We start from the raw sequence: 26271 nt of genomic DNA on the forward strand, positions 1-26271 counted from the left end.
CGAGCAAGAAGCCGGCGGGCTTGCCTGATGCGATGCCTGATGCGATTCGACGGTGATACGCACATGGCCTGACGAAGGGCAGACGTCTATACGTCGGTGGTTTTTCTGTGTTGTATGGTAAAGGTCGTAAGGTTATGTCTTGAGCGGACGAGGGGAAAGATCAAATATCGGCATCCTCGTAGTTCACATCCTGCTCGTCGTTTGGCTCCCGCGGCTCCTGCGCCTCATGGTACTGGATTGCGTCGTCAATATGGCTCAGCACCGCGGCCACACTGTCTTCATCCTGAGCGTCCAGCTTCAGAAAAGACACCATGCTGAAATCGTCGATCAACTGCCCCACGGCGCGGTTCAACCGTTTGAACGATCCCCCGCTCAGCAGAGTATCCTTGGAACTGGGGTCTCCCTCGGCTGGCTCTTCTGCATCCCCGACCTCGTCTTGTAATAAATTCACATCGACATTGACGAATCGCTTAAGCTCCTTCCGCGACACCATATCCCGCACCTGATCCATTTTGCTCAGAATATTCACATGCGGCATCTCCAGCATCAACATCGCAGACATGGCGCTCAGCGTGCCCGCGAAGAACTTGGCCTTGTCTATGACAAACGTACTCTCCAGTAGATACGCCGCACACAGATTGATATTCAGCGGACCCTGTCGCGAAAGATACTGCACCAGTGATGGCAGCAGTGGGATATGCGTATAGAGCTCGATCTGCCCCGGCATGTCAAAGATGATCAGGTACTCTTCGCTCAGCGGGTCCAGCGCCTGCGACAAAAAGTCCAGGTTCTGCAGGAGGAATTCAAAGCAGTAGATAAGCCCGCCATTGGGACCCAGCTCCATCTCCTCCATCACATCTTCCAATGTGATCAGCTCGCGGATGTCCAGATCGGGCTCGTAGTTGAAGCTTTCGGCGGCGGGGTCGAGATTCACATAGAAGCAACTCCGACGCGTGGTCTGCAGGTGCTGGATGAGGGCACTGCAAAAGGTCGACTTGCCGGCGCCTGCCGGGCCCATGACCAGGACTCCGAATTTGGACATTTTGTGTCGGTTGTGTATATAAAAGGTTATACGCGGTGGAAAATGGATGCGCTCGGCGGGTTATTCGGTTAGTACGTCGACTTGCGGGACATCTGCAACCTGCAATAGACCTATGCACGCTAACAGCGCACTAACTAGAGAGTATTATTGGACAGTGGGCTAAAGTCTCCTGTCAGACTGTCAGCACTGTCAAGGTACCCCAAGTAAGACTGATGCTCAGCCACCAGCATCAGCACCGATTGGATGCATTCGGACTCCGGATGAAAAGTGGGAGAGCGTCCCTCCTTTTCTGCCTCTTCCCACCGCCGGAGCAAGATGGCGCCATCGGCGCCTCATTAATACGGCCAAAATCCCCTCCTCCTTTTTCCCTCTCCCCCTCCATCCATTTTTCATATCCATCCACTTCCCCCCCTCCCATCTTCCTCTGTACTTATCTCTCCAGTCTATCTACCTTTCTCATATCCTCATCTTTCCTCTTCTTTTTTCTTCCTTCTCTCTCTTTCCCTCTTTTAATTCATAATCTCAATTCACAATGGGCAGCGTCGCGAAGTCTAACACTTTCCTCTTCACCTCCGAGTCGGTCGGTGAGGGTCACCCCGATAAGATTGCGTGAGTCCTGCCCCTCTCTTACGATATATGTGTCCTATACGAGTCTCAGATTCTCATTGCTTTCAATTCATTCAATCCATCTGACAATTGAACAGTGATCAGGTCTCTGATGCTGTCCTCGATGCCTGCCTTGCTGAGGACCCTCTCTCCAAGGTACATTCCCCCCTTTTCAAAAAATTTTCTCCGGTTTGATTGGACCGGGCCCATTTCCGCCAACTTTTGCCGTGCGAATCGTTCAATGGATGTTGACTTGCCCCCGCATAGGTCGCTTGTGAGACTGCTACCAAGACTGGTATGTTAATTATTTTCATCTCTCTCAGTTGACGTCTTGTGCTAATTCAGCTCAGGTATGATTATGGTCTTTGGTGAAATCACTACCAATGCCAAGCTGGACTACCAGAAGATCATCCGTGGTGCCATCAAGGACATTGGCTATGATGACTCCGAGAAGGGTTTCGACTACAAGACCTGCAACGTCCTTGTCGCCATTGAGCAGCAGTCCCCCGACATTGCTCAGGGTCTCCACTACGATGAGGCTCTTGAGAAGCTCGGTGCTGGTGACCAGGGTATCATGTTCGGTTATGCCACCGACGAGACCCCTGAGCTCTTGCCTCTCACCCTCCTGCTCTCTCACAAGCTCAATGCTGCTATGACGCGGGCTCGTAACGACGGTTCCATCCCCTGGCTCCGTCCCGACACCAAGACCCAGGTCACCGTTGAGTACGCTCACGACGGCGGTGCCGTCAAGCCCCTGCGTGTGGACACTGTCGTCGTCTCTGCTCAACACAGCGATGATGTTTCCACTGAGGAGCTCCGTGCTGTCATCAAGGAGAAGATCGTCAAGAAGGTCATCCCCGCCGAGCTCCTGGACGACCGCACCATTTACCACATCCAGCCCTCTGGCCGCTTCGTCATCGGTGGTCCTCAGGGTGATGCCGGTCTCACTGGCCGTAAGATCATTGTCGACACCTACGGTGGCTGGGGTGCCCACGGTGGTGGTGCTTTCTCCGGCAAGGACTACTCCAAGGTCGACCGTTCCGCTGCCTATGTCGGTCGTTGGATCGCCAAGTCCCTTGTTAACGCCGGCCTTGCCCGCCGTGTCCTTGTCCAGCTCTCCTACGCCATTGGTGTCGCTGAGCCCCTCTCCATCTTCGTCGAGACCTACGGTACCTCTGAGAAGTCCTCGGATGAGCTCGTCGAGATCATCCGCAAGAACTTCGATCTCCGCCCCGGTGTCATTGTCAAGGAGCTCGACCTTGCCAAGCCCATCTACTTCCAGACTGCCAAGAACGGTCACTTCACCAACCAGAGCTTCCCCTGGGAGAAGCCCAAGACTCTCAAGTTCTAAATGCGTCCTGAGTGACCGCGTAGAACTTGTTGTCTTTTGTTTTTTGACGAATGTGATGAATTTGCTTTGTTTTCAACAACTCAAAGCATGAGAGCATAGACATATTTCGAAAAAGCCTTTTCTTTTCTTCGGACCTTTTTCTTTATTGATATATCTGCATGGTCTCCTGCAAAAGGGAGGCTGGTTTGGGCGAGGATAAATTCAACATGATACCACTTTCATCTATTGGGCAGGGATGTTTTCGGCGTTTCAGGGAGCGGAAGTCTTCAACACATGCCTCCTCCGAGGCCATCTACTAGACTACGAGCGCTATCTGGCTAGATCAGCCTGTGGCACATGGATCTATGTGCTCCGGATGATGTCTCCTCGAAGGAGAGATGTCGATGGCCAGTTGAAAGGAGCTTGGTCTTCTTCAACCGTAGTTTCGAGCTAATCTAAACATTAGCTATATAGAATAATCCACGATACATTTACCATATCTTCATTGTGATTGAAATCTTAAAACGTTGACGTATAGAGAGGTAGAAGATCTGTCATTTTACCCAAAGGGGAAATCGGGACACGTGAAGCCATTGCACTTCGCGATGTCGATAATTCGCTATTTAAACTAGCAAGACAAGACAAGACAGCATAAGACAATCAATGATTTTTCTCGCTTCATTATCCTGTCCTCGACATGCTCGCAATCAAGCAGACTCGACATTCTGGTTGTTGTCGCTGCAACGAGACGCGTGACGGACGCCAAGCTTGTCTTCGCGAATCGCGACAATTGTGAAGGACCTTCCCCACCAGGCGAATGTAGACCCATTTCTATCATTCTTCGCCAGACAGCAAAAGGCAATTGTTCCGACCGTACTCAGTACTGTTGAATTCATCGACTGCTCATATCTACTCTTACAAGGCCATCCTCCTCTAATGACAAGAACATAATGCATGATTCCCCATAGACGCGTCCATGGCCTCGCGTCGCTCCTCCGGCGCGCTCGAAACTCTCAGCTCTTTCTCGCTGAACAGACTCCATGATCTCTCTACGACTCTTCCTCCCTTGAAGAAGCGAAAGACATATCACGCAGCTACAGGGGAACTCTCCCGCAAGGCCATCAGTATCAGGGTGAGTCTCACCATTTCAACAGCAGCTACAACGTTGTTAACTTGCCCCGATGTAGGCCCACGCCGCAGCTTTATCAGACGAACCCTACGTCCTTGAACCCATCGCTGTCGTCCCGCGATCCCGTCTACCGTTCTCATGGCTCGATTCGCCAGCCGCATTGTCGCAGATTCAGAGCGGAAGTTTGTTCGTAGCCAACATTCCTCTTTTGGAGGAGAGTTTGCAGATTCGGACTGAACCGTGCGTTCTGGCTGTGCGATTGGTTCCTGATGGGGAATTGTACGCTGTTGAGCGGGTGAAGAGGGGCATCTATGCTCTGTCGAAGCTGGCTCGCGGTGTGGAGGAGGGAGATATCTTTGTTGCGGTCAAGGGATGGAACCCTTCTACCGGGTGCGGCGAGGAGATTCAGCCCGACCTCCCGTTGGAAGCAGAAAGTGGAGAGGACTGGTGGCAGCGGGCCATAATTGAGGATCCAACATCCGTTACTCCACCGTCTGCCAAGCGCGCAAAGTTTGATGTCTCGCTTGTCTTTAATAAGGCAGCAGTTGATGCTCGCGGTGACGTGACATTGAAAGAGATATCGCCTGTGGATTTGCTCGAGCAAAGGCCCTCGCTGGCTCCTCCTGCGCTGCCAATGGAGCGGAGTTCGAGCTCAGACATGCAGATCCCGTTTGTGCTGCACGATTCTCGGGATGTTGATGGTGCTGTGTTCGGGGAAGTTGCTGCTAATGCGGACACTCGGCCTGCTGATCCCTCACAATCTCCGCAAGAGCTGCTGGATGCTATGAGAGAGCACTACCTGCAAGCTCTCTACATCTCCAAGGTTGGTGTCTCTGTTGTCTTTGTGGTCTATATGCTAATTTTCCCAGACTTCTGTAGCTTATTTCGCCAAAGGACCTCTGGCACGATGCCGCGCCGCCTTCCAGGCGTCCGGGTCGGATTCTACAAATACAACTAAACATCTTGCAGACTTCTACCGAGAGGCTATTCTGACGGCAAAGAAGATGGATTTGAAATATCGTGAAACTCTGCCTTCGACCATCCGAGATGTTCTTTTGAGTACGTCTGATGGTGACGCGCGAAAGAAACGCAAGAGTAGGAAACGAAAGTTGGGCAAGAACGGACTCTACCCAGAAGAGGAGGGGTTCGTTAGCAAGTGGTGGAGAGACCGGGCTCTGGCGGACAATGGGGTTCCTGCAGAGTCGTCGCGCGACGCAGAGCTCAAGAAGCACATCGCGGACTTGCGACTACGAGAGACACAGTTGCAAATTCTGCTTATTTTGGAGACGTTGGCCCTCGAGATGAATGGGCCTGGTGAGGTATCAAAGACGGACGATTCGTCTGAAAAGCCGTCGGACGATACCAGGACCAAATCGAAGAAAAAGCCACAGGATTTGGATGTGCTGCTTGAACTGCACCTTGACCGGCTGTGCATTTGGCATGCCGTCAGTACCGATGACACAGCCTTGGCGGAGTCCGCGAAATCCTTTGACAGTCAAACGGGTAAGAAGATCGAGAGCGATGCCGTCCGGGATTTTTGCACCGAGGTCATTGTTCCATTCTACGCTTCGCGCCTGCCGGACAGATGCAAGTTAATCACCCGCAAGCTCGGTGTCTCTGGCGCGATATCGCCTTTGGCCAAACAATCCGGCAGCACGAAGAAGACGTCTCGCACAGAGCCTGGGAAGCCTACTGAGCGGCAGTCTTCTCAGAGACATCCGCGTCGATCCTTGCAGCGGGTGCTCACCGACCAGCAAACGGCCTTTCAAGGACGACCCCCGCCTCTGGGACGTTCAAACACTGTGCCGTCGCAATCAGAGGCCAAGCGCGAGTCGATGGAGCCACTGCTGCCGGTGCTCAGCGTCAGTGCGAGAGGAGGCATCCAGAAGCCGAAACGGGCGGAAAATCGCGAAGTGGATCTGAACGCGGTGGCTCGTCAGCACGAAGCCAAACTGAAGAAGGTGCAAATGCTGATGGAGCAGAAGAAGGAGCTCGACGCGGCGATCAATGCGCTCCGCAAGCCAAATCGCGAACTGGTCGCAAAGGATATCGCAGAGGATGCAGTCAAGCGGGCATCGGGCGGCAGCTCAAGAAAACCCAAGAACCCCGTCCGCAACCCGTTCGGGCAAGGCGTGCAGGTCATGGCGACCCCGAAGGGAAACCGCAAGAAGGACGCCGTTACGAGCTTGCCTCCGCCATTCAAGAATCTCGTGCGGTCGTCGGCTAGGAAGAACGGGTCCTCGCCATTTGCGAGTGAGCCACAGGTGGTTCCAGCATCTACACTCCGGCCCAGCTTCATCTCCAATACTTTGGCGTCTGAGTCTATGGCTGCTCCTGGTTTGAGTTTGGGGGATATGGGTGCCATCCAGGAAACGCCATCTCGACGGCCGGCGCAGTCTTTGGAATTGATGGACACCGCGACAGACGACGCATCCCCGGGCGTAGCAAAGAACTTATTCCGGGTCCCCCGACGCCCGATCCCTAAATCCACCGACGTCGCGCCATCCACGCCGATTGCACCGCGATCCGCGGATCAGGTCATCGGCGTCAAATCATCTACTGTGATGGAGACACCGCCGAGGCCAACCCCTGTCGTCCAAGGAAATATCCCTGGCGCCTCCCCCGCAGCCGTGCTGACCACACCAGTGAAGAGTAGCGCCAGACTGGCTGTGCCGGTCGTTTCGACGGTGCCTGTGACACCGGAGAAATCTATTTACGAGCAATTGGGATGGGATGATGATCTTGTTTGATTTGTTTCGGTGAATTGTTTGCGGCGGCGTTCTTCTCGTTCTTCGGTGCATTCGGGGTTTTCCTCATTCGTCGGCGCATGTTAGGCTGCATGGTAAGGAGTTATATATGTAGTCACTTGCATTTTTATTCAAGTACAGTAGAAGTACAGTGAAAGAATGCCAAATCATGCATGTACATCGTGGTTCAAGTTGCAATCACTGTATGATCTACAAGTACACTTTAACCCCAGCCATGAAATTATCATTCAACCAAAGGACCTCAATGAGTTCCGGACATGCACTACGATAGATAGGTTCTAACGACTCGACAAAGAGTGAGGCAAGGATTAACGGAGAAATCCTACCTCCTCCGTCTCCAGGTCTAAGGTCTCAGGATTCATGACCCCACATGGGACGAAACAGTCCACAATCCGGATTGTGGAGGCCGGAGACGGAGACGGAGACGGAGACTTTGGAGAACGATGGCGATGGCGATGTTGATCTGTGGAGTAGCGGACTTTTGTTCGGAACTTGCTGGGCGACGACTGAGATCATGAGTTTAATATTATTGGTTTTGAGACGCAGGAGCTGACGACTAGGTTCTTGGCTGGATGGACTTCGGGTATTCGGATAAGTACCTACGGACTACGGAGTAAGGAGTATGACTCGTTGGGTTGGGTGATCTTCGGCTTGACAGAGTGGAAAGTACGGAGTAGAGAAAGAGAGTCTGTTGGTTCATGATTTTTGTAATATTATATATACTTTAAGACAGATGGCCAGTGATGCATGGCTAATGGATACAGAAATAGAAACCGGTCCAACTCCTCCAGATCCTCGTCAAGAGGTATGCTGCGCCTAATGCTTGCCTGCTTCCCCGTTTTTGAACTGAAAAAATGTCGTAACGTCGTAACTTCGTCATTATAGTGTTGGTAGTGTATTAAGATGGGAGAGTGGCAGAAACTTTTGTTTCCTGTTCGTCGGTGCGAAAGAGTAGAGTGTAGAAGAGTGAGGATGATTGAGAACCCGGCTACCCGGCGATGCGAACAGGTAGACAGGGCCCACGGGCGGGCCAGAAATGTTTCATCTGGACTGTCTTTTCCAGACAACTGCGGCCTTTTTCCAGGAGGCTCTCTTTTTCTTGTTCTGTTGTTGGTGTTGGTGTGGACGGAGTAGGAGTAGAGGCAGGGACGCTTGATACGACTTCAAAGCTCACATGGAGCGTCGTCTCCTCTTTAGCGGCGGGTTCAGTGATGGTAACACTGCTGGCCTTCTCGACAAGACGCTCCACCACCTCTGGTGCAGCCACCTCTGGAACCTCATCGTCATATATCTCCTCCTCGTCCTCCGAGTCGGAATCGAGATCAAACGAGTTGATGCGAGAGGTCATATCCCGCTGGGCCCATTCCATGGACGTGCAGTGGAGGCGAAAGTGGCCGAGGCATCGTCTGATATCCGGGTCGGGCGCGGTGGCCTCGCGGGCGAGTTTTTGCTTGGAGAGGGTGGTGAGCCTGTAGGGGAGGGAGGTCTTGTCGGCCAGAGGAGGCCAGCGCTTGTTCATGGAGGGAGTGGTTGATAGTGTAACAGCCATTTGTATTATTGAGTGAATGGTTGATTTGAAGTGGATGAAGAGTAGATGTTCAGGTCAAATATGATATAGAAGGGAATCGTATGATGATTCCTTGACTTCCCGGCCGGGATGATGTCGAGCGTATGGCGATACGCGTCAGAGTACCAGATCAGGTGATGTCATGGGAGGAGTGGCGATGTCGATTGTCCTAATTGGGAAGATGATGAATCACAATCGTGACACACTTGAGAGCTTCTGAGGATGATGGAGGTGATCTGGAGAGAGACACCGGGGGGAAGAGAGAGAGAGAGAGAGAGAACAAAGAGAGTCGAGGGGCAGCCGAGGGGGGACGAGTGCCGGAGGGACAAAGATTTATACACTCGCCCGGGAGACCCAAAACAGTCAAGCCGGGGGGGCCACTATCTAAGCAGGGTGGACTAACAAAGGGACTAAGGCAGGCAAAATTCTGCGTGCGGTTGATCCTAGAGTCTAGACCACTGATCACCAAGAGTAACAGTCTCCTCTCTTGATAATCTAGTGATCATATTAGAATACAATAGTCATTGAAATTAATATAATATGCTAATATTTTGGAACAGTGGTCCACAGTTGCTATTTTTCATGATGTTCAACTAGTTCTAGTGAGTCAAATCAGAAATTGCGTGACCAGCTCTCAGCGGTTACCCGGGAAGCTTTTCTTCTCGAACACCGGAGACCGAGAGGAGACCCCTCTTGGCCTCTTCTCCTTCTCTTCTCTAGGCGCTCTCTTCTCCACCGCAAAATCAAGTTTGGCAGCTGACCAGCCAGTGGGTCTGCAAGGGCTCGGCCATCCATGGAACCTTTAGTCTATCGCCCAGCAACCAGTCAGATATCAAGGATTCAGCAGGTCTGGGCATCTGGACTCTGGCCCCCTGCACCTGCAAGAAAAGCAAGCCTGTTCTGCAGCTGGGATTGGCGTGGTGAAATGCGGAGTACTGATCTTCATTACTCGTAATATCAAAAGTCTTGTACAGGATAATTTGTTTGGATGTATTTACCAACTTTGAATGATTGTGAAACGATTTATTTGGCGGTTTGTTCTATTTGTGTCTGTTTAGAAATCGACTGTGGACTGTGTGGGTTTTTCCAGCGGACCCCTAAAGTAAGGTACGTACACCAGTGGGGTAGCGAGAACCACATCACATGATGATCATTGGCTGTATTTTGTGGGGTTATTCTCTTCCATTCGCGCATAGACCGAATTGCCTACATAGCATCGTCTAAGCAACATAATTTCTGCATAAGGCAAGTATCTTATCACAGTTACTCTAGGTTATTTTCTTCAAAAAAAAAAAGAAATGAATCCCCAAATTCTGTCAAGAAGTGTATGTCAAATTTTGGCACTTCTTGAGGGTTGTCGAGTCCAAAGCCCTAAGACCGCGTAGTCAGGGTTCCCGCGGAAAGATCGCTAGTCATTAGTCATTGACTCGAGCATGAGTCCCGGTGAACTCTGGAGACTGAGGTACGTACTCCAGACTCCAACTGTTATCTACCTTAGTAATTCGCATTCAGGTCGATCGATCGAATCATATGGTCATACATTATGGCAAGAGCATCCGGCAGATAATGGATGGTTCCTCACCTAAAAGCCCTGGCCACATCTGTCATGAATCATCATAACATGAAATCCATCTATGGTTCCCAATCAAAACTCTGGTTACTTGCTTTCGGACCGACTCAACCAGAAGCTAGCTATCGAGATAAGATAGAGAAGCTATCAGTATGGAGATGGATACACGAAATAGAGTTTGGGCCGCATCTTGGCTGTGAGTTTATTTTCGAAGACATGCCTGAGCGCCACTGTCCCAGACACGTTGATATTGTGGATGAACTGTGGTTGGTTCGAGGTAAGGTTGGCCACAAACTGAAATATAGTGGTGATATAGTGCATTTGAAGCAGGTTGTTATCGCAGCGTTATTGGTTTCAATTGGATCTGTCGCGAGTCGTCTACGAATGACATTCTTAATCGAGTAGCAGGGTTCGTACAGTCCGTGAAATTCCGATAGTGGGAAGCACATGGGATGTCATTCACGGACAACTCCTAAAATATGTTGGATATCTGCTGCACAATCATTTCTACTAGCTAGAAATGGTTGTCTTGACACGTTTTAGCTCAGTGGTTCGAGTGCTCAACAAATTATACCAATGGTTAGATTTCTCAGTCTGCCGCCGATGCCAGGCTTCGATGTGGAAGGCAACTTGGCCGCGTACTGGGCGGTATGGTTGTTGTCTTGACTCAACAAGCCAATGCGCAAGGCAACAGCTGTGACAGGACTCAAGTAGGTAAGTTAACCCATACTGATTGGTTCATGAATCATACCAATTGCAGTGCGCTGACTTTAATCCTAATGGGTAGTCGTCCACTCTCTTGACTCCCAGCGAGTTCCTCTTCCCTGGCAATAGCATACACCAACGCACTCCTGCAGCCACTGCCGTCAGGTTACTCTGGAATATTTGCCAGTGCCGTGGGTTGTGTGTACTCCAAGCGAACCATCTCCTGCTTGATGCAAGGACTTCATTCTATCAAATGGAAATGACCAGTCATTGCTGGCGTGGCCCGTTGTTCGTGCTTATGGCGATGTCTACTTTTTGATACTCCTACGGGGCTGTCCGTTTTACGTTCTTGAATGTGCGGCTAGTCGATCCGTCTGTCTTTATCAGACAAATTGCTCGGATTTGTCGAGATGAGTCAGTATCGCGTCTTGACGCAGATCCGAAGAACATGCGCCACCAAACGCTCGAAAGCGGCCAGGTTAGATCTACCGCCTAATGACTTGCATGCCTGCCTCGCAATATCCGCGCAATCTCCCGAGCGAGGCCTTTCATCTACGCCACAGAGAATAACACCCACCACCCGAGCAGGAGCCCTCCTAGAGGATCGACACGCTTAATGATATTCCATCATTTTCGCCTCACAGCGAACTGTTCAAGCCCCGTTGCCGACAAGACTATCGAAGGAAGATGAGGACCGTCTAGTCAGAGAAAGAGGCAAACGGCAGGTGGCACAGCTGTCATCAAGGTGAGACAAGTCTGGAATGTGAGTATGCGTGCACGGCCCTGATCGACTCTAGTTCCCGCTCAAGTGACCCTCTACAAGACTACAACAATGTCTAATGCCGATAATTTCGCAGGTCATCTGCCCCTCTAGGATGCCTGGACCGGGATGGAGTGGGCAGTGCTCTGGATACTTGATTTGTTAGCCCACGAGGCGAGTCAGAACTGAATCAGGGTTGGGAGCCGAGTGGCTGAGAGGATGGAAGAGATCACCAAAGCTTAGGTAGCACTGGGGTTGTGCAACTATACGCTGCATGTCGGTTAGACGCTGCTACATTGAGTTGCACGTCCTCAACTCTATTCTTGGTCTTGTACCTCTTAATGCTGGTAGATTTTATGCTGTCTATTTTCTCTGGCGACATTAAGTACGCCATTTCTCAAAAACCACCTGGGGCTGATAGCGAAGGAACAGTGGAGGAGATGGAACCGAGATGAATCTGTTCTCAAAGCTGGAGCCAATGCGCAGCATTGTCTTGTGACTGGGCCTGAAATGGAAAGGCGCAAGATCTTGCGCGAGTACAGGATGACGCCATAAAATACTCCATCCATGCTGACGATCGCTTGTCGGCTAGAATACTATCCTATTTGACTCACTCTTCGGGGTATTATCCGAGCTCATTCGGCTACCACTCCACAGAGGTACTGTCTATTGGTCTTTGACCAGAGAGATCTGGAACTATTGACAATGGTTCCGCCCATCAGATAAGGACAATAGGATTGCCGACATTCTTGAGCTGATTTGTCAACATACTTGACGACGCCATTTGAATCATAGCACTAGTGACTGAGTACTTCAGGCAGATTTCAAGATGCCCACTCAAGAGGCTATTCTCCATTCCTCCTATCCAGCGTAGGGACTGGACCTGCTCGCTTGTTTTTGAAGAGTATGGAGAATAGTACTGTCCGTCGCATAATGTCTCGGCTATTATTAGGCAAATGCGACAAGATCTGAAGATACCAAGATACTACCCTGATATCAGATATCTTGTGACTAGTGAATTATCTTGATCCTGATTCGCTCTTCCGTCCATATCGCTTGATGCTTCGTAATCTTGCTGGCGGCAGACTACTGCATAATACCCTTGACTATGGCTAGACTGCAGAAGCGATCCAAGGATTCCATTGGTAGGATCTTGCAAGAAAGGCCTTGTCTCTCCTACCTGGGTAGTCAATAGTCATGTTTCTTGACTCTTTCGTCTCATGGCTCAAATCTGTCCGCGCTATCCGAGAAATTCTAGGCTGGTTACATTTTTCGTTGTTCGCGTGGGCTCTGCAGGAGAGCACGTTGACATGGCCCAATGTCGTCATAATCTCCTCTTTTCCTTTTCAGAGATAGTAGAGAGGTATTTATATCAGATTACTTAGTAAATGGTTCCCGACATCACTGAGATAATTCCATACCTAAGAGGTAATTATTGTTGCAACTTGCATCTTTCTGTTTGCAGTGGCCACGGATTCACCCGGTTGGACTGTGATCCGAGGGCCAGCCGCCAATCAGGGGCCTAGTGGCGCCGCCTCCCGCCAGGTGCCCCCTCCACCGTTGGTCAACTGGCCCAATTTGTGTCTGAGATACCGCCATGGACAGTAACTTACCCCTCCCCCTTCTCCATACATTGATGCTCCTTACAGTCCATACACCCAAGACAGAAGCCAGAATTTATCGACTAAAGTAATATCTATACCTAAGGCTTATTATTGTTCCTTCATCACATCGGCTCCTGCTGGGTAAACTTTCATCTCTGTGCTTACTTCCTTCCCCACTCCACCCGCGAAGGTGTGTCGCTCTGTCTGGCTTGTCCTTTTGAGGTACGTATTATTTCCACCAGGATAATCTATCGAACTCGTATCGATCAATCTGTTTGTCTGTCTGTCTGTCCATCACACGTTTAATCCTCGTCTATCGCGTTCGCTGCACATATTCTCGAATAATACACGATACAATACACATACCCCATACTCCCTACCTGCTTTTCTTTTATGCACCCAGGCAGTTTATCGTCACACTGGCTGCTGTTCCGTGTACCCACTGGTTGATTCCTTCGGCTGGTTGGCGCGCGTTCCCTATCAATCAAACTGTTTACTACCGCTAGCTATTTCTTATTGCATCGGGTTTGTTTTCCCTTTTCCAATCAAGCCTAACTCGGATATTCTGGACCACCTTATCGTGTTTCCCTGGCGCTTGACTGGGTGCCCGCCGCTTTCTGCAGGCAAGGAACCTTGGGAGGACCCAGTTTCCTGCCTGATCAGCCTCAGCCTCCTGTGGCGGTGTACTCTCCAGCCACACTTGTGATTCCGCATCAGTTCACCGCCTTGTCTTTTCCCCCTTCTTACCTTACCTTACCTCTATCATACTGCTCTTCTCTCTCATTATTCTTTCCAACTGCACCATCTCAAAGGTGCCTACTATCAGTACCATACCTTACCGTACCTGTATCATCTGAATCTGCAACCCTTTCCTGCTGATCCCGCTGTCTCTGCCACACACCACTGACCACTCACTGTGATCACCAACCACCAACCAAAAACTGAACTAACTGCTTCCCCTCTCCAATCCAGTCCATGATTCCATCATCAACTGCATGCGCGTCGTGATCTCCCACATCCCAGTCAAGGATCAACTTGTGTCGTGGCAGTCTCTCCTTCTTTCCTTTCTTCCCATCCCACTGCAGCTGCGCTTGCCAACTCACTTCCGCCCATCCTGTCCCGTCACTGGGGTTCTCGACACCTCTTGCTCGCGTTTCGCTGACGCGCCCACGGCCCTGCTGACGGCCGTCATCAAACTTTGCCTTCCCCCGTCCTTCCTTGGCCCGCCATGTATGGCACATCCCACACCTCCGTCCCCGCCCCGATGAATGGCATCGGAGGCGAGCTTGTCGATGGGTCGGGAACCATCAATCCTGCTGCTCTGAATAATTCCGGTATGCTATCCCTTTTGTATCTGCCAACCTCCCTACATTCTATCTCTTGCATGTCATGATCTTTGAGCGATCCCACTGTCGCTTATCACGGAGGGTCGTGGTTTATTTATACGATACTTCGTCCTTTGCGACAGCCTCCAAACTGACGGCCTTTTGCTAGTCGCCGCTGTTCTTCCCTCACCTTCCTTGGGAGACTCAGCGCCAGCAGCTCCAACGTCAATAGCTACCCCCGCAGGCCTAAATCCCCCTCGTGGCATCAAGCGCAGTCGCACCCCCGATCAACGCGCAAACTCGCGCGCGGATGGTGACCATGATGACGGTATGTGCGCGTCGCATCTTCCACGGTCAAGGTGCCGTGCGAGACTGTCGAGCCGCTTCGTCGCGTTTTCTCTGTTATACATTCACGCATCTCTCTTGGTGTTACTGATGCTAACTATTTTATCGTAAATAGATGAACAGGGTCGGCGAAAACGAGGTCGTCCTCCCAAGACGCAACGGGCCCACGACAGTCAGAGTCAACAATCGCCTGGGAGTGCGAGCGTGCAGACTCCCCGAATGCAGTCGCAGTCGCTTCCACAGCAGACCAGTGTGAATGTATCGCCGCCGCAAGCATCTCCCCCAGAGAAGGCGACACCCACCAAAACCGCTGTAGTGAAGGCGCTGCCCACGGTCAGAGATCACACCACCGACCAGCTCAACGAAGAAGGCGATGAGTATATCCCCAAGGAGTTTGACGAGGCTGGCGAGAAGAAGGTGGACGCCATGGGTTACCCCCAAGGCGGCCGTGAGTTCAAATGTCGGACATTCCGTGTGCCGCTCCGTGGAAATAAGCTGTTCATGCTGGCGACCGAATGCGCACGGGTGCTTGGGTATCGAGACTCGTACCTGCTGTTCAACAAGAACCGATCTCTGCACAAGATCATCGCATCGCAAATCGAAAAAGACGACCTCATCCAGCAGGACGTTCTGCCGTACTCGTATCGGTCGCGCCAGATTGCCATTGTCTCGGCCAAGTCCATCTTTCGTCAGTTCGGCAGCAGGGTCATCGTGAATGGACGGCGTGTGCGCGATGATTACTGGGAAAGCAAAGCGCGAAAGCAGGGTTTCACCGAGGATGACCTGGCTGGTGAAAAACGACCGGGGGCCGGCAAGGCTCGAGACGCGGCCGCCGCGGAGGCAGCCAATGCTGCGAATTTGTTGCCGACCCTCACCCATGGCGACGTCATCTACAGCAATGCGCTCGAGGCCATGCCTCATGGTTTGCCGGTCGGGGGCCCGTCCTCGTCCTCGCTGGCTTCTCTGCCGATGATTCACATGGCCACCACCACCGACGATCCCCGGCTGAGGGAGTACAACAGTATGCCTCGTGCGCGCCAGGAGATCACGGGCCAGCCGTACCAAGACCGGTCGCAGCCCAGCTCGGCTGCTGAAATCCTCAACCATGCCTCGCACACGGCCGACTTCAACAAGATTCTGAGCAACCAGCGCAGTTTCCGTCAGAAGGGCCTGGAGGAGTTTTACTCCAGACAGCGCGAGGTCCCCGAGACCGCGGATCTCTCGCAACCCGGGCAGTTGGACGCCACCGCGTCGGTCGCCCAGCCCTTGCAATCGCCTCAGATGGCGTCGACGGGCTTGATCAGCTCGACGCAGCCGCAGGCGATTCTTCCCAACCAGGCGCCGATGATGGCCGGTCAGGCCGCCTTCCAAGCGCCCACGGGACACCAGCAGGGCCCTATTGCGCAGTCTCCCATCCAGCCCATGCCCGCAGTTCGGCCCAATCTGATGCATCAGCGCTCGAATCCTGCTATGTCCGGGGGCACGCCGCAACCAACCGGACCGTATGGGTACCCGGCGCAACAACAGCAAATGTGGGGTCAGCCACCTCCGCCGCCGCAACAATCCCCCATGTCCGCCGGTGGCCCGCAAGGGGGTGGGATGCCACAGTATGCGGCCCAGATGCATGCTCCACAGCAATCTCCCTCGCCCATGGGCCACGCTGTTCAGGGTCAACATCACCCCTCGCAGTCACCGCGCGCGCAACATCGCCCGTCTGTGGGTCAGATGCAGCAGGCGTACCAGATGCATCATCCGCAGGCGCCGCAGCAACAAGCTATGGCATCCATGGGCTACCCCGGAGGGGCCGCCAGTCCCTATGCTGTCGCAGCCGCCAGAGGCATGTATCCCTCCACACAAGGACCCGGAGGTCAACAGTTTATGGCAGGAAACCCTCAGGCAGGAATGGCGATGGGGATGAACCCCGGGGGTGCCATGCCCGGCTGGCCATCTACTCCCGGTGGGCCGATGCAACCAGGTCACCCACAGCCAGGCCAAGGCGGAACTCCCCTAGGAGGGTGGTCGGGCTATTAGTCAAGAACATAAGCAGAATTTGGGAGAATGCATCCGAGGAACGACAGGCAAGGGGAATATTATTCATGGCCGGGCGTTTTGCAGACTTGGCGTTCATGGACACGAGGCGCCGGCGAAGGTATTGATCATTTCTCCCATCTTTTTTCCCGCCTGGAATCTTATTTAATGATAATCTGCGCATTTCCTTTTTTTATACCCGCCGTTATACCCGATTGCGTTGTGTATCTAGTCTTGCGATTTCTATGCAAATTCTCTGGGTGTTTTCTCGTGGGGTGAAGGTTCATTTGCATGTGGCATGGATCTGTGCTTCGATGTTCTCATAGATGGACTGGTGGTTTGCACTTGAGTCTTCGGTTGCGTTTCTGTCTGCTTCTTTGTTATGCATGAATTTTATGTCATGCCCACTCTACTCTATGCACCTGTGCCTATTGACTTGTCGGTGTCATCTCTCCTTCTGGCATACCGGTCCCTGCGATGATTGTTGTGTCTATAGTCGGGGAACCAATTTGATATACTGCCCCAAGCGTGTTTGTAGGAAGAGTGTGTAGCAATTACATGATTAACATATTACATCTCATCCTTGTAGTCACTGATCACCACTCCTAATTCGGTTAAAACCCCGTGGCCAAAGGCGTCGTGACCGGCGCCGCAGACGACGCACACACACACGCCGTAACGGACGTAACCGGCGGCGCCGTACAATGCGCCGACGTAGTCCAGGAGACCGTGGTCGGTTCAGGCGCATACTTATTCGAGGACTTCTTCGCCTTGACCAACACAGGAATCACCGCGCCAGTCTTGAGGGAGAACGCCCGATGCCCAAGCACGCGCAGCAGACTCGCAATCTCGCCCGAATGCGCCGTCACACTCACAAACAGATCTTTAGTGTCTGTCCGCTCAAACATCTCATCCAGCGCATCCTTACTCCGCACATCCTGCGCCGCGCTCGTCTCACCCGTAACCCCATTCCACAACTTGTCCTCCTCGCTAAACCCCTCCTCAATCTCCCACCCGGGGAATAACCCCTTAATGTATGATCTACTCCGCCGATGATCACACGTATGCAGACTAATCCCCTCGCGCAGCCCCTCCATCACCAGCGGCCTAAACGCCGCCGCCTTCTTGGGCAAGTTTAGATCCGAGAACGTGATATTCGCCGTCCGCAGCGCGCGGGTAAGCGGACTGACGAAGTATGCGTCGGGCGTGTGCATTCCGTCTCTGGCAATCAGTGAAGCCCAGAAGTCGTGGGCGGTTTGGGCCTGCGCAATTCCCGAGGGGGTGAGGTCTGCGTCGGACCAGGTTACCGTGCCGTTGCCGTCTAGGAGGGACCAGTAGCACTTTTTTTCCTTCGTTAGCTTTTCTGGAAGGAAATGAAGATTTGGGGGGTGGGTTTGGTGAGGGCAGGCATGAGGGGGAGGGTGCCGGGGAGACGTACGTTCCAAGCAGGAGTACCATAAAGACTCTCCGCGGCATTATGCCATCCCTCGCCGTGGCGGCCGAAGAAGAAAACCTTGTATTCTGTTTTATGGGGCGCGTGCTTGTTCAGTTCGTGGACGTGGTTGTAGAAGCGTTGCCATTGCGTCAGTTTGCTGTTCTCGTTGTTCGCATCTGTGTCGTAGGTGCGGTTGATCAGGCCGAAGTTGTTGGCTGTCTGTTCTTTCTTCAGCTTGGGTCATTGTTAGGGGATAGGGGTAGGGTGGACATACGTAGTCAAAGGTTGATGGGTCGGTGCTGGCCTCGTCTTGGAGGAAGTACCCCGTTACCGTGGTGTACTCGTAGTAAGCTGCTTGTGCTGTCGCAGCGAGGCCGAGAGCGACGAGACTAATTGCACACTTCATCTTGTGATTGGCGTTTGCGATTTAGATGCTGATGAGATGCAGACAGAGGCAAAGACGGTCGTCGCCATCTTTATACTCTAGCAATGTCCGACAACAAATATCGTAAGCTGGGTCAATGATAATATCGCAATATTGCGAGTGCGCGGCCTCTATGCCTACTACCTACCACTCCGGCACGTGCGTCGCTAGCTAGTCTAGTGGATAAAGGACGGGGTCTGGAGGCATTCTCGTGTGGATAATACCATTGGTGGTTTAGTTATTGTTTGTGATTCGACGGTCGGAGAAGTCGGAGATTAGTCTAGATATGGAAGGCTACTTATATGAACTATGACTTGATTAGAGCCCACTCACTCCTTGGACGGTTACTGAAGTTGATTGAACGTGAGTAACCTCATCATATTATGTATTAGGGTAAAGATGGTAAGGTAGAAGTCATATCCTCCAAGTATGTATAACCAGTCGCTTCAAACAGATGCAATCCCAACGTATCGACAGAAAAAGCGAGCCCTAAGCTCAGCTCAATGGACAATGAAGTGAAGAGCCCAAGACACCAGCAGTATAATGCAGAAATGCTCCGAGTATAAACAGCACACCCAAGTATGTATAAGCTCCATGTGAATATCAATATATGAAACAGGACGGCCAGGAAAACCGTGCAAGAAAAGTCAGATGGCCCGTCAGTTCTGGAAATTGTGGGGCGTAGAATTGGCGGCGAACGTGTAGGCCTTGGGTTTGTGCGATGGAAGCTGCTGAGCAACGAATCGGTGGATCTCTTGCTGTTCAGGAAACTCTTGAATCTGAAACTCAGTGGGCCTCGCATCCTCGGTCGGCGCTCCTGTCGACATGTGCATGTCGATATCTTTGGTTGAGAACATCCCGATATCTGCAGTTGCACTAGTCGGATCGACAGTCTGCTCGTAACTCACAGATGGCATCTCCATCTGGCAGCGGGCGGCGAACGATTGTCCCGACGGAGGCATTGATGTAGCATCAGCCCAGCTCCGGCCCGTCAGAGGGGCCCCGTCGCAAGAGGAATACTCCGGGAAGGTTGTGTAGTGAGCAGGGGCGGACATTGGCGGAGCGACTCCATGGTAGGAATACGACGACATCATGTCTACTGCCAGCGGAGTAGCTGGAGGAGACGCGATGTTGATCTGCATGGGCTGAGTCGTGGGGAACAGGTGGCTGGTCGGTTGCGCCGACAGGCAGTACCCCCCGTCAGAGGGAGTGGCTGGAAGCAAGTGGTGAAGATCCTCCGGAGTCAGCGGCGTTGGTGGAGCCAACCCACCGGTTGTGGCAGTAGGTTGCAGCATGCTTGACATCTCGGCCTTGCTATTCAGAGTGCCCGCGTCGGCAAAGGTTGCCAGGTTGAAAGGCGACCGCTGAGCGGCCGACGCCTTTCTGACACCAGCGTACCGTGAGCCGAGACTCTGTGCGGATTTGGACTGTCTCACCGCCTGACCAGTGCCGTTCGGCAGGCGCATGGTCGGTGACATGGCACACGACCCGGCCAGCATCGAGCTAGACCGCGATGTGCCAATGGCCGCCGGCCTCGGTCGCTTTCTCCGCGCAGCAAGGTCGAGCTCCTTTCCAGCGTCTTTCCATGAAGACCGGCCAGTCAGCTGCGACAAACCATGAGGCGAGCCACTAGTGTCGATTCCAATGCCCTGCAAGGTGCTGGCAAGGTCTTCGGACGAGCCTGGCCTTGACAGCTCCGGCTTGACAGTGTAATGGATGGTTCCGTATGACGAGGAACCGACATCCATGGGTGCACGGTGGCTGGGCAGCGATTCAGCCGAGGTCGCCAATTGGCTCGCCCACTCTTCACCTTGACTGACATGCTGCAGCGAACTTTCCGTCTGGGGAAATGAAGGTGTGGCCAAGCCAGTATATCCGAAAGGCTCCTGGGCGTCCTGAGAGGTCCAGGAAGCTGAAGAATCTTTGCCACTCTCCCATGCTGAGAAAGGGGTGTTGAGAGCACTGTGGGCGCTTTCCGAGTCATCATGGTCATTGACCCGAGCGCTCAGGGGGAACGTCGTTGGGGAGACAGATCCTCCAACACTGTTGTCGTCATTTCGATCCTGCTCGCACTCGCTGCCGTAGTGCTCACGAGCCGCCACGGCGGCGTTGAGAGCTCTCTGCAACGAGGCGAAAGTGGCCTCTCGAGCCGACTCACTCCTTGTTTTCTGATGCTTCGATCGAGATGAAGTAGAGGTTTTCTTTTGTTCGCCTGACGCAGCCGACTCCGATTTCTTGGTGTCGTTGGCCTTATTGGTCTCCTCCTTGGTCGTCTTATCGCTTTGGTTTGAGTCAGATGCCTCGTCCGCACTGTCGCTCTTGTTCCGAACGGCTTCCTCGGCCTCTGCTTTAGCCTTTTGCATTCTCTCAAACTCCTCTTGTCTCTTTTGCTGCTTTGCCTTTGCTCGTCGGTTTTGGAACCAATTCTGTTTGGTCAGCGCATGTCACATATTGCATTCTCTTGAGATAAACTAACGGCAACTCGAGGCAAGCTCAGATTTGTCTGCGCGGCCAATTGGCGCTTCACATTGCTGCTGGGCTTGGGGTGAGCCTGAAATTGGGCCTCCAGCGTCTCCACTTGTTCTTTGGTCAACCTCGGACGGGACAGATTCTCCGCGTACTCTTCGTAGTCCATGATCGGTTGATGGTAGTAGTCAACCATCTCATATGGCGGGTGAGGGTATAGGTAGCCATCCATGGGGTGCACCATGGCATGGTGTGCCATGGCAGGGTCGTAGGCTATGGATTGATCGAATGAAACTGCACTATGACCGCCGAAGGCATATGGGTGGTGTAGGTAGTTCATGGCGGAGGAATTGGTGAAAGTTAGGATGCTCGAATAGGGGAGGTGTCAATGGTCCGATAGGGTCGACGGTAGAGAAGTGATGGCTGCAAGACTGGAGCAAATCTTCAATTCATCGAAGAGGGAACAAGTGTCAAGGATTGCTGCATGTACAGGACTGATGCAACCTGGAGAGTGTCGTGGACGAAGAGAGTGACTGATAGCTGGTGATGGGTGTGGTACTTGTACTAGTATATGTATGGACAGTAGAACTCGACGGATGCAAGAGGGAAGATAAATGAATGACAGTATGTATAGTTGGCACCCGGAAGGCAGGTGATATAGTAGACAATCCACAGAAAAGGAAAAAGAAGGGAACGACTGAGAGTTGACTGAGTGACTGTATTAGCGAAAAGGGAAATAGGAAAAAGAAAACAAAAAGAAGGTCCTGAAATGGAAAGGGGAAAAACTGAGAGAGACTGAGAGGAGACAAAACGGAAAAAGGGACGGCGGAGAAGAAGGATTGACAGCCAAATGAGTATAGACAGATAGACAGATGAGATGAGGTTAACCTCAACTGAGGAACATAATTATTTTTTGGGGGGAAAAAAGGGAAAAGGATGCAGAGTGGAGTTGGGAGTTGATGGACTGATGCAGAGGAGAGCAGGAGGTGTGGAGGGAAGTGATATGATTGGACGGTCGCCTGCCCGGAACTGCGAGGATTCGGCCGCTGGATTGAGTTGGTCTGGTACCAGCGCCGTATTTACCGCCTGCTTGGGTGATCGGGGAACTTTTTACGCCTCCCGCTTGGCCCATCAATACACAGAGGTAAGGTACTTCCGTGTCACCTTACTTGGTTCGTATGGTGGTAAGATTCATATGTTAATATTTTCACGATTGCTAGAACATAATAGGCATTGAACGAACTACGGGCTCCTTTTTTTTACCAAATCCTATCATCTTTATCTCATTTATCCGAGTCACTGAAGGTCCAACCTATGTAGCGGAGAAGTACACAGATTACCTGATTAGGCACCATGTCTTATTCTGTCCCAATGCAGTTTAGCGGGGACCTAAGATCGTACGGGTACCATGGATTGTAACGTATCAGGTACCGTACAACGTCATAACAGTCGAGCCGCCAAAGCCTAGGTACTGGTGCCTCCTCCCGTGTGGTTCAAGGGGGTGGCGGCGTGGGCGCAATCAATCCGTACGCAATGCTATCTTGGGCTTCGGGCAGGAGACTTTCAAAAAGACCACTGTACCTGGCTAAAGAGAGTAAGATACAAACAATTCAAGAAAAAGTTAAAACTGAGAAAATCTGGTAGATCTGGGGACTCTCCATCTTCCGACCAATTCCATATGCACTGTGGATCGTAGTGTGCTAGTTTGGGCAATCATCCTGTCTTGCTCTTCCTGGTGTACATTGTGATGAGATGGGATCAGAGTAGAGAAGACCCAAGTTAGCCTCGAGATCATCGCACTGCTTGTCGCCACTGGCCAGTCATGCACATTGTTCATGCTGCAGAAGCACAATCATTCCAGTAGAATGCAAAGTAGCATGAGGTTTCACAGCTCAGCCGTGGGTCAACAGTTATCCCACGGCACTCTAACAGCCTGATTTTGCATGCTTTCGTCAAACTGACCACTCGTTCCTCGAGTCCTCCCCGAAGCATTCCATTGTCCAGTAGCCCTGATCAGCCCCTACTTCAGCAGCATAACTTTAAGACTTTGATAGCATGTTGAAACAATGTGTCGCTTTGAAACCGCCTCAGCGGGGACGTCTATTTTTGCACCCTCCACGATGACAAATTGTACGTACAATAGTCTGTATCTAGAGGCCGAACGAGAATATGCCATTGTATCAGCACTCTGAGCGATCTCCATGATCCAGAGCCCTACGGCTTACCCTGATGATTCTCATTACCCTTCGTCAGTTCCTGCATTAGCGCCATTGAAACCCAATTTAGCTTTTAGGGAGTCCCAGGGGTGTGTTTATCCAAGGAACTAAGCACCTAGGACAACGCCCATATGGCTCTCCTTAACGAATATTCCTACTTGAAGTCATGACGATCATGCTCGTGGCAAGTTGCAACAATGGCATGACAAATACCGTGCCCAGTACTCTACATAAGCATTTTGAAGATGCTATCATATTCATAGATGGGATTTGCGTCCAAGCCTCCACTGATGGGAAACCACCACCGTCACCACATCCTCGGAATTGCTGTTGCCTGTATGTCTTAGGTGGGCGTGGTGTCTCGTTGGACTGATAACAACCTCTCATTGGACCATCTGTCAATGTTAGAGAGCCCTGTGATCAAGCACTGTGGATTCTGATGGGCTCAGTCCTCACACTTGGGATGTACATATTCTGGATCTGGTTAGCACTTGCGGACCGTCAACCCCACCAGCAGGCCCCATCTTGGGATTGCCCAAAGTTTCTTCATCCTCCAGACGTATTGCTGTTACTGTATGGTAAATTATTGGGGTGTCGATGTTCCAGAGGGCTTCAGGACCTGGGTTATCTCACCTTTTTTGGGAAGGGCTTCTTGACTGTATTAAGCATGAGATGAAGCTATGACTCGATTTACTAGTCCTTACCTTACGTCTTTCTCACATGGTTTACGGGCCATGCGGAGGAGATCATCGGACAGCCCAATCTTCCGGCCAAATGGAAGACCAGTCTGTGCCTATGTTCCAGAAGGGATCTTTGTCTTTGTACTTTCTACTTCGTATTTCTTCGACGACGGGACTTGCACATTCTTGAGCCCAACACAAGAGTGCTGGCAGTGGTCAGTACGTAACGTAGTGCTGCTGTTCTGAACCTTCTTTTGCAGTACCACCCCAAGCAGTCGACGCAGGTCTTGCACCTTCTGGCGCTTCTGTCATCCCTTTTGCATATGGTCGCTAATCGCTTCGTAAGCATTTTAATCGTATTCCGCCTCAAGTCGAAGAGCTACATCCTGCAAGCCGACAACAGACCATGAGCCGCAGAAAGGGCTGAAAGCGAGTCAGCTAGGCCCCACTAATCTGGCTAACATCAATAGTCGACAGATCCCGACGATCAGTGCCCGGGATCTGTACGCCAGCTCTCGTCCGCTATTCCCCTTTGCTCCAATGCTCGCATTTGCACATGCAGCGCCCTAGGTTGTTGTCTCGTATCTAATGATGGGCCGATTAGACTTTCATTGGCTGTTTCCGGGTTCCTGGTTCTGTGGCTATTGTCAATGCGGTGGTTGTCCATACCTCTACTCCCGCTACTCATGATGCAGTCGAAGCGCCTGCTTGAATCACGAGGTAGCTGTTCGAAAGGGCTCCCTCATGCAGCTGTAAGAGTCTAAAAAGATGAAACCAGATCCTCTAAGCCCGAGGCCATGTTAGACCATGTTAGGGGGAGTGCTTTACGCGCTGTATCATATGTATCCCCTTTTGTCTACCACGCTTTGTCTGTTGTGCTGGACTGCTGGTTTCCAATGCCAACAGAGTACTCGGTCCTCTCAACAATAAGTGAGGGTCTGAGCTTTCTGACAGCCGTTTCAGTTACGCTGCTGGTGATTACCCGTTGACAGAGTGAACATTGAGTGCGCAATTCTGGCACCCATCCCAGAATTTCTAGTCCCTTTCACTGAGACAATCGCCTCGTTCTCGGCTTTTAGTGCCACTTTCGGAGCTTGCATCATGCAGTTAATCCACAGGTCAGCAATTGCGATAGACAGCTCTCAGGTGCGCTTCGAACGAATTACAGCTAACAAAGATGGCGTTCACGTGTACTCTGTGTGAATATGCAGAGGTAGACCATCTTATATCCTTAGTGTAGACTGGAAAGACAGCAGAGGATCCTCGGTAAGAAGAAAGACGGCATCTTTGGGCTAATCAGCAACGGATTGTTGATCACCACAACCTGACGATCCAGAAATTAAGTTATGCGCTTGTCGAAAATGGTCAAACGAGGATCACAGGGCAGGCATTGACTCTTGGAGTCCTCGTTTGATCCGCAGGCACGTCTGATGCAATCGCAGACTGCGTTCAAGAACATCCCTCAGGCCTTGGTTGGACCTGAAGGAAGCTGTTGTCACCCGAAAGAGGGATTTGGAATATTGAGAACTTGACTAGCACCACCGGACAATGGAGGAGAATATTTTCCGAGTCGATCATAAGGTGATCACTGATCAGCGGTTGCTCACGGTCCATCAAGCTGAGGCTTTCCTGAAGTTCACACTGCAAAGTCTCCTAGATCCTCTTCAATGGCTAGGACCAAATCGGTAAGAGCAGGGCCGGGGACGGGGTTCAGAAACTCCAGGTGATCAGCAATCGCATCATAGCACTATCATATCCCTGTCCTGGCATAAGGTTGACTTGGCACTGGGGGATCCTCCTCTATCTCAAGGGCGAGTCACGGACTCTCAGTTTAGAGACTCCACCCCCTTAAGCCAGTGACTCGATCACTTACTCCGTAATGTCATGACGAGCCCAGGATTTCCAATGCATCGGGCTCCATTCTGTAATCCCGTATTACAGCGACCTCGTTTTGGGCGTAATTACGGTCATGATGCGGCAGCTGGAGCTTCCTTGAAAGGTAACAATACCAGGGTACATGCGGAGGTACCTGAGGTAAAAGTGCTGTATCAGCCACGAAAGTACTCGACTAGTCCTATCCAGTACTCACTTTGCTGATCATTCCTTCTCATTCAGCTCTGGCTTGCAGCGCCACAATAACATTCAACTACTCTGTGGCGGTGACTCCGGTATCAGCCACGCTTGGGATCTTGCTCGGTTCTAGCCCAAGGACCTCATTTATATTGACAGCAATTTGTCATTCAGCACAATAGTAAGGCTTGTAATGGCCGA

The 26271-nt window shown here is 51.8% G+C and overlaps 7 protein-coding genes across 7 annotated transcripts; 3 read left to right on the forward strand and 4 right to left on the reverse strand.

Moving 5' to 3' along the window:
- Nucleotides 1-160: 160 nt before the first annotated feature.
- On the reverse strand, nt 161-1042 carry ALT_8188 (putative signal sequence-binding GTPase GPN3; the record flags this gene model as incomplete). Its single annotated transcript, XM_033561583.2, has 1 exon — nt 161-1042. The coding sequence occupies one exon, from the start codon at nt 1040-1042 to the stop codon at nt 161-163; it is 882 nt and encodes a 293-aa protein (XP_033417474.1).
- A 532-nt stretch (nt 1043-1574) lies between these two features.
- ALT_8189 (S-adenosylmethionine synthetase) lies at nt 1575-2999 on the forward strand (the record flags this gene model as incomplete). The annotated part of the gene is made up of 4 exons (XM_033561584.1): nt 1575-1651; nt 1747-1804; nt 1916-1943; nt 1999-2999. The coding sequence occupies 4 exons, from the start codon at nt 1575-1577 to the stop codon at nt 2997-2999; spliced, it is 1164 nt and encodes a 387-aa protein (XP_033417475.1).
- A 955-nt stretch (nt 3000-3954) lies between these two features.
- On the forward strand, nt 3955-6857 carry ALT_8190 (uncharacterized protein; the record flags this gene model as incomplete). The annotated part of the gene is made up of 3 exons (XM_033561585.2): nt 3955-4110; nt 4166-4930; nt 4977-6857. The coding sequence occupies 3 exons, from the start codon at nt 3955-3957 to the stop codon at nt 6855-6857; spliced, it is 2802 nt and encodes a 933-aa protein (XP_033417476.2).
- Nucleotides 6858-7863: 1006 nt separating this feature from the next.
- On the reverse strand, nt 7864-8394 carry ALT_8191 (uncharacterized protein; the record flags this gene model as incomplete). Its single annotated transcript, XM_033561586.2, has 1 exon — nt 7864-8394. One exon carries the CDS (start codon nt 8392-8394, stop codon nt 7864-7866), a length of 531 nt encoding a protein of 176 aa, XP_033417477.2.
- Nucleotides 8395-14309: 5915 nt separating this feature from the next.
- ALT_8192 (putative nuclear localization protein) lies at nt 14310-16782 on the forward strand (the record flags this gene model as incomplete). The annotated part of the gene is made up of 3 exons (XM_033561587.2): nt 14310-14415; nt 14576-14734; nt 14867-16782. The coding sequence occupies 3 exons, from the start codon at nt 14310-14312 to the stop codon at nt 16780-16782; spliced, it is 2181 nt and encodes a 726-aa protein (XP_033417478.2).
- A 611-nt stretch (nt 16783-17393) lies between these two features.
- Nucleotides 17394-18620, reverse strand: ALT_8193 (histidine phosphatase family protein; the record flags this gene model as incomplete). Its single annotated transcript, XM_033561588.2, has 3 exons — nt 17394-18119; nt 18218-18433; nt 18489-18620. The coding sequence occupies 3 exons, from the start codon at nt 18618-18620 to the stop codon at nt 17394-17396; spliced, it is 1074 nt and encodes a 357-aa protein (XP_033417479.2).
- Nucleotides 18621-19297: 677 nt separating this feature from the next.
- On the reverse strand, nt 19298-21444 carry ALT_8194 (homeobox domain-containing protein; the record flags this gene model as incomplete). The annotated part of the gene is made up of 2 exons (XM_033561589.2): nt 19298-21064; nt 21115-21444. The coding sequence occupies 2 exons, from the start codon at nt 21442-21444 to the stop codon at nt 19298-19300; spliced, it is 2097 nt and encodes a 698-aa protein (XP_033417480.2).
- Nucleotides 21445-26271: the final 4827 nt, after the last annotated feature.

Source organism: Aspergillus lentulus (assembly GCF_001445615.1).
Source record: "Aspergillus lentulus DNA, contig: Alt16, strain: IFM 54703, whole genome shotgun sequence".
Taxonomy (NCBI): Eukaryota; Fungi; Ascomycota; class Eurotiomycetes; order Eurotiales; family Aspergillaceae; genus Aspergillus; species Aspergillus lentulus.